This window comes from Grampus griseus (assembly GCF_964374135.1).
Source record: "Grampus griseus genome assembly, chromosome: 20".
NCBI classification, from domain to species: domain Eukaryota; kingdom Metazoa; phylum Chordata; class Mammalia; order Artiodactyla; family Delphinidae; genus Grampus; species Grampus griseus.
The window spans coordinates 1,359,611-1,367,477 of record NC_139014.1 but is presented as its reverse complement, the minus strand read 5'-3'; the positions used below and the strand labels follow the sequence as shown (position 1 = coordinate 1,367,477).

Sequence of the window (7,867 nt, the reverse complement as noted above, 5' to 3'; positions counted from 1 at the left end):
ACGGATCCAATCATTTTAGGAGATTCCAGAGGAAAGAATTAGATAGGCTTCTTTAACAAAGAGATGGTCACAGACTCTCAGATACCGCTGGGGTCTCTGTCTCCTACCGTTGGCTCCTGGGGGCCTCTGCCTCTGACAGGATTCAGCAGAAGTGATGCTGGGTCGCCTCTGGGCCCAGGCCTCACGCGGCCGGCGGCTGCTACGGCTGGCCTCCGGGTGAGCTCGCTCTTGAGGACCCCTCGCAGCTGCCACGTGAGTGAACCCTCGCGGGCCTGGGCAGCCCACACCTGACTGCACCTGCGTGAGGCCCACGTGAGAACAGCCTACTGGAGCCTGGTCGACCCGTAGCAACCAGAGAGATGATGATAGATCACTGCTTTCAGCTGCCGGGCCCGGGTGGCTCGTGTGCTGTCTGGCATGTAGCAGGCATCAATAGCTATTTAGTAAATGGATGAGTGAACGGCCGGGCCAGCGATGGAATGTGAACCTTGCAGAGGGGGGCTCTAGCGGCGTGACGTTTCCTAAATGTGACTGTCTGGATGCCTGAAGACGAGTCATACACAGAACAGGGCTTGATGGAATGCTAGTGTGAGAAACACTGAGTTAGAGGCCTGCAATGGTACCGAATAGGAAGTACCGGTCTAGCTGTCCCCTTGACGTTACAGATTAGAACAGTGAGGCCCGAGTCGCCGAAGGGCACTGCCTCTAAGGAAACAAGGCTGACGTGCAGACCCCGCCTATGAACTAGTTTCCCCTTGTAGCTGAAGTGAAGGAGTGCAGACAAAACTGCACGTTTCACTCACGTAAGCCCGTTTTTAGCTAATTACCTCTACCAGGCTTCTCACTCGGTAGCCCTCTCGTGTCGCTCCGTGTAAAGTCTCCGTGCGCACCTAGCTGTTTTCTGTAAGACCGCTCGCAGACGGGAGACTCCCAAAGAGGATATAAGAGCGTTTATCAGCCTCAGGTCTAGACCAAGCTCAGCTCTAAAAACAGCAGAATCTATAGGAACGTCTTGGGCCTTTGGTTTTGAACCATTTGCCTGGTGGAAATCCTTGCTTAAAACTGAAATAACTGAACTGCCTAGAAGCCCGGCTCTTCAGCTGCCTTAGGTACTGGTGAGGGACCCAGATTTTAAAATTCCTTCAACCTTATGTTTCAAGTTGCATTTTTCTTCCCCCATGGAGAGGTAAATAATATGATCTGAGGTTTGATTCAGCTCTTAAAACTATAGAGAAGAATGTTAATACAGGTCAAAATCTGGGCTCTTCAATTTTTCCTTTTCAAATACAGCCTATGTCACTACTCCCTAGTCAAGTCTCCAAATCCAAGAACCACTTCAATAGTTGAAGAAAAGTTTTATCTAATTATCATCTTTTCCTACTTTGAATTGACCAACCATGTATCTCTTCCTGGTTTTATCAAAGGGGCTGCCAGGGCAAAAGCACATCCAATTCTAAGTAAGCTTTAGTTACAGACTTAAAATCGATCATGCATTTTAGTTTCAGTAACTTGCAATTTCTACACCCTTTGATAATCCACTTTAAAGAGCAAACCGTCTCTAATGACAAGGCTTAAAAGAGACGACCTTTCTGAACAGAATATGAAAGCTGAGGAGATAGTTTTTTTAAAGGAAACTATGAATTAAAATGACCTCGTGTTCTGAAACTTTCCTCCCACCATTTTTGATGTTTTACCTTTTCCCTTTTTACTCTTAGAAAGAAAGTGAAGACACCCCTGCCTTCTGCAGATGGGCAGACACTTCCATAAGAAAGCTGTTAATTGCTCATTCAAACTCAGTTTCTTCTTTCTGCACTTTCTCTGCCGATGCCTTTAATGAGGTTGCTCGCCATAGAGCCACGTGCCTGTTTCCGAGGAAGTTGTTGCTCGTCTGTGACATTACAGGATAAGGCTCGAATCCGAGCTATTTCCCTTGAGTCTCAGTCAACCCTTTTGTACAAACTAGGAAGCAAGTCCGCCCCTTCTCCGTTCCCTCCCTCTCTGTCCTCTTTTTTCTCCCTTGTGCCCCTGGGCGGCTGCCCTCGGAGGAGAGCTGATTGTTGAGCGGGGATGTGGCCAAACCAGAGGCCAGACCCCTGAAATGGCTCACTGTGGGGCGACGCAGAAACGGTGGGTCAGACGAAACCCTGACGCGTGCCGATGGCCGGTGCCAGCGTTCCCGTTACCGCTCTCCTGCTGCCCCCTCACCGGGCAGACGTGCACACCGAGGGCACCGTGACCCCACACCTCTCCTCCTGCTCAGCTCTGCCAGCCACTACCTGGCGACCGTGGCATGTTGAGGTGGAACAAGCACAGGTGCCTGACTCAGGGCAGTGCCCACGACCGCTGGCAATGTGGCTAAATTAGGTACTTGTGATGGGCAATGGATCCTCCACCAGATAAGAGCGAGGATGACATCTTAGATGACTTTACAATAAGGCACACGGTTTATAATTTATTCCTAAGCACTTGCTTTCTCTCCCGGTAGCCACTTTTAAACTGAGTACTCAACTCAGGAAGGAATTTTCAACATGCCAAGTGCAATCTTTCTTCCTCTTCCTTATCAGAGGACGTTTACAGAAACACCAGTGTCAGCCACCTAGCCCCTACCACACACAATCCAGCTGACCTGTACGACACTCTTCAGAAGGGAAACCGGATCTGGGTGATGTGCAAGGTCCACCCATGTTTGTAATTTCATAACCCTTGAAATAAGGAAAAGAAAGAACAGCAGGCAACTTTCCAAAACACCTATTTACCCAATGGCAGCGCACGACGCAACTCACAAGGTGTTTTCACTTCAAGCCGCTAAATAACCTTCCTAATGAAATCTGCTGACCGTCAACCCGTCTGCCACGGTCTGTACAGAAGGGCTTAAAACTAATCACGGTGTCGCAATCGTTCCCTACCGAGTGCTAAATCACAGTCTGAGTACCAACTGTCTTTCCTTGTTAGCTAGTTTTAATAGCATCTGATACAGTTTTGCTTTTTCTCCGAACAGTCTTTAAGCCAGTGCTATCATTTATTTCACATGCAAGGAAAACCCGATCTTTCAGAGGACAGAGACCTACATTCCTGGAGGAGGTGTCGGGTGAACCTTAGCAGGCAGCGTGGTGACCAGGCCGAGACTCGGAGGCCTCTCACTGATGACCAGGCGGTGTTCTTGCTGACCCTGGCCTGGCTGTGGAAGCGGCTGGAAAACCTGCTACTTCCTTATCATCCCATGTCTCAGTTACAGTACAAAAAAGGGTAATTAATCCTTGGGCAGCAAACAACAAAGATGGGCGTGGGAAAGGGAAAAGAATTTGAAAAACGAAGTAAACGTTCTGCCCTGTCCTTTCACAGCAAACCGGGTGATTACAGCCCTGCGCACGCCCCAGATCTTCCGAGAGCCTCCGAGGGCCTGCGGCATAGGCACCACAGCACAGCCCAGAGAACATGACCATCCGCTGCGGTTCAAGGTTCCCTTGGCAAATCAGCGTCGACCAATCAGCACAGAACTGCTTACTGGCATTCGGGTGGGGACTGAAAACACCCAGCCTTGGGAGCCAACACCAAATTCTCTCCACAAGGAAAACAGGACCGAGCAAAGCTCATTCTGTCATCACTTGCTGGTGTGCTGAGTATCCTCCCAACACATCTTGACATTTTCAGGCTTCCTTAAGGAGCGTCAATTGATATTATAATTAAACCACAACCACAAAATCAGAGATCAAGCAAGTAACAATAAAACCAGAGCTGCTACATAAAATTCGTACCCTATCCTGCCTCTGGTCCCAGATGAGACTGACAACCAACATGACAAATACCTGGACTGACGTCAGGTGACTCAGTGACTTTTGTTCTAAATAAATGCACTACTTATGGGTTTGATTTCTGACATGACATAGGTATTTCTTCCCATAGCACAATTTGAGATGGTCAGTATATTCTAGGGAAAGACTGCCATGTCATATTTATTTTAGCAAACGAGGTGCAATTAAAAAGTAGAAATAAAACTGAAAATACAAAGTAATATTTTAATAATATATGAACATGAACACGAAAACAATGTAAGCGTTAAATTTTTATATGATTCTACAAACGTGATTTTGATCAGCTGCAACTGGTAAAATTCTATGTAAAGGCATTAACAAGGCATCGCAAGAAATCATTTCTTTTCCCAATATAAGCAGTTCTCAGTACACACTCAAACGCACACAGATATGGAAATCAGAAATAAAGGAATGTTAAAAAAATAATGTAGGCAGACACAAATAAAACCACCCCGTTAGTGTATGAGTGATGCATGTTTTTATGATCTTAATTACATTTAAGTATTAAAAAGCGCCATTGATCTCACAATTTACTTTACAACATCCAAATCTTCAAACCTGTGGGAAGAAATCGAAAGCTCTGTCCCGACGGGTAGATCCATCCCCCTCTCCTGGGTTACTCAGGTATGTCACCACGTGGTTACCTGAAGATCAAAAACCCCAAAGTTACAACCTTCTCTAGGTTTAACGGGCACGTCCATAACAAAATATGTTCTAACTCAGGAGGAGCTGGAGAGAGGCTAAAAAGTATATTTGATATCAAAATTTCATCACTGACACCCATAAGGGATCAAGCCCTATCTGTACCAAGAATCTTTTGAAAGGTGAATGAGTCTCAAAGTTTTTACTTTTTGAAAGCTGAAGTAAGCTGATTTACAAAGTTGTGTTAGTTTCAGGTGTACAGCTAAGTGACTCAAATATATCTCCGTACATATTTTTTCGATTCTTTTCCATTGTAGGTTATTATAAGATATTGAATATAGTCCCCTGCGCTATAGTCCCCTGGGGTCCTCGTTGTTTATTTTATACATGGTACTGTGTATCCAAAGTTTTTACTTTTAATCCAGTGCCAACTAAATGGTTCAGCCTTTCACTGTACCAAGAGGAGGGCTGTCAGAACAGGTAAATGTGATCTATGTCAGTGACGTCTCTGGGAACCTTTGACTGGAAGGGTCTCCTGCATCCCCGAGGTGTGCGCTCCTGGGGGCACAGTGTTTGCACACCACGGAGCCGTTTAACTATTGATATTTGGGGTTGGTAAACATCTGCTACAGAGCCAAGTGTCCAGGGATGTGGGGCTCTGGAGATGCGGGTGACCACACTGAGGACCACGCCATCTCACTCTCTTAAGAGGAAGACAGTGTCTCCTTAACCCTGCAACTGGGCTTCAAGGCAACGTCCTGTCGTGACTCTGCAGGTGAGCCCGGCCTTGTCAGGCACTGGCGGACCCTCATCTCGTTTGGATGGTACAAGGAGGGGGTCTTCTCCAAGACAGGCTCTTTACGAAAAATAAGTCTTTTTTTTCAAAACTGATATGTTTACGAATTTTTTAAATTAATTAATTAATTTATTTATTTTTGGGTGTGTTGGGTTTTCATTTCTGTGCGAGGGCTTTCTCTAGTTGAGGCAAGCAGGGGCCACTCTTCATCGCGGTGTGCGGGCCTCTCACTGTCGCGGCCTCTCTTGTTGCGGAGCACAGGCTCCAGACGCGCAGGCTCAGTAGTTGTGGCTCACGGGTCCAGTCGCTCCGTGACATGTGGGATCCTCCCAGACCAGGGCTCGAACCTGTGTCCCCTGCATTGGCAGGCAGATTCTCAACCACTGCGCCACTAGGGAAGCCCCAACGCATTTTTAATGAAGATTTTAACACCCAACCAGGAGACCCACAGGTGCAGACAGTACAAACTACTCAGGAGACATTCTGGCCACAACAGTACCTTCTGCACTGGTAGGTCATCAGCTCCTCTTGAAGGATGGATGCCCTCTTTTGCAGAAAGTTAACCTAGAAAAGAGACCTCGTGTGAGAAGAGGTGAAGGTGGCTTACAGGGCGACACTGTGCAGATACAGTGTCTGGTCGGATTTTATTTAAATTCAGACAACTCTCTAGATAAAACGCAGAGGATCTGTTGAATGCTAATGCTGTGGTTTTGTATTTGATCACCTCCCATCCCCACTGGCACTCCATCAGAGGCTACAGAACCCAGTTCAAACCCCGCACTGCAGAGCTGTTTGGACCTGGCCCTGGCCCACCTGGGTGCTTCATCTCCTCTCTTCCACCATCACCACCTTCCACCTCGCATCCTTCCTACTCTGCGGCCCTTTGGCCCTTTGCGGCCATCTGCCATCGTCTGCTTGGGAATCCTTGGCCAACTACCTCCTATTCACTGTCCACTGTTGGGTTCAAGGTCACCTCTGCTCCTGAATTCTTCTGCCCCCCCTCCAGCCCTGCCCCTCATCACCTCCTGCCCCAGGCAGCCAGCGGCCCCTCCTCTGTGTTCTCCTGTTCTGTTCTTAGCACTTTTCCAACTGCCTTCTGGTGATCTGTCTTCACGTCTCTCCCTCACACCCGAGAGCTCTCCTGGGGCAGGGATAATGTTGGAGCGTCTCTGTAACCCCAGTTTCTTTTTCAGGGCTGGACATGTAGCTGGCATTCCCTAGCTGTTTCAGGAATGAGTGAGTGAGTGGAAACAACATTACTGCCTACTAGAAACCTTAATCTCTCCGGGGATTCCCTGAGGTTGCAGAGGTAGTATTTTGTCGTGGGAAGAGCCTGCGCTCTGTCTGGAGTTAGGCCAACTGGCGTTCAGCTCCTGACTTGGCCTCCACAGCGCTAGGAAAGGTCCTTTTTCTCTTGATGCCTCATCTGTGAAATGGGGTGAACGACAGCCAGTTCCCAAGGTCATGAGGATGACAGGAAGTGACTAACAGGAACTGCCTAGTCCAGAGATCCTGGCAGGTACCGCCCTGTGGCCCCTGCCCCTGAGGGGCTGGGGATGGGGGAAACTGGGCTGTCAAGAAGAGTCTCTTCAGTCAGACCTTCACAGCATGGTTGGATTAGCCTGAAGCATGAATTTCTATACTATTAAAAATACTTGTATCAGGCATAAATTCAAAAGCACTTTCCACAACCCACTGGAAGTAGTTTCCGGACACTTCCACTATGGCTTAACGTGACCAGGAGTCAGTGGCATTTGATCACTTTGGAGCTTTACTCTTGTCTCTTTGGTCTGAACTGAAACCATGGCAACGGTCGATTCTGAAACATGGTTATGCAAGACAGGACAGCTGGCAGAGTAGAAACTGTGCTTGGAGAGAGGGAGCACGGCTTTTCTTTTCTTTTTTTTTACATCTTTATTGGAGTCTAATTGCTTTACAATGGTGTGTTAGTTTCTGCTGTATAACAAAGTGAACCAGCTACACGTATACATACATCCCCGTATCCCCTCCCTCTTGTGTCTCCCTCCCACCCTCCCTTATCCCACCCCTCTAGGTGGTCACAAAGCACCGAGCTGATCTCCCTGAGCACGGCTTTTCTAAATGGGTACATATCAAAGTGGTCCCGCTGCTTTTCTGACTCTTTACATCACCCTGGTCTGAATTTTATCCAATTAATCCAGTGACCCACAGGACCACTGATAACTTTGACAGATGCAGGGACTACACTGATCCCACTTCCCTGCCTCCACCGTGCTTTGCCACTGGAATTCCAACAATTTTCAAAAACACAGGCACCTGCGCTCTCAAACTAAATCTGCTGGCTCTGTGGGCTGCACCTCTGCACAGCTGCCGATTCTGAGGCCCTCACGCAGCTGGCAGCGCTCTCTTTCTGGGTCAACATCCAGTTTTAGGAGGCTGAGTGGCTTTTATTACAGTGAAATGATGTGAATGATAACAGAAGCCCTGCAGGTGGATATCAGATTTCTCTTTCTTTTCTTTCTTTTTTTCTTAAAAATACCTCCTCTGAAGGTGCTGGGTCCTACACAGCTGACCCTAAGAAAGCCCTCCTACAAAGTGAATGGGTAAGCCACATCTTGAGGAGAGCCTTCCACGTAAA

The 7,867-nt window shown here is 47.7% G+C and overlaps 1 protein-coding gene across 3 annotated transcripts in view; it reads right to left on the bottom strand.

Annotated features, from left to right (window-relative positions):
* Positions 1-4,088: 4,088 nt before the first annotated feature.
* Positions 4,089-7,867, bottom strand: part of CEP112 (centrosomal protein 112) — a 418,975-nt gene continuing 415,196 nt past the window's right edge. For all 3 annotated transcript variants that reach the window (XM_082679947.1, XM_082679948.1, XM_082679949.1), the window contains 2 exons: positions 5,750-5,814; positions 4,089-4,456 (listed from right to left, as the gene is read on the bottom strand). In XM_082679947.1, the coding sequence (XP_082536073.1) occupies positions 4,453-4,456; positions 5,750-5,814 (69 nt within the window). In that variant the 3' untranslated portion in view covers positions 4,089-4,452. The remainder of the gene's footprint in view (positions 4,457-5,749; positions 5,815-7,867) is intronic.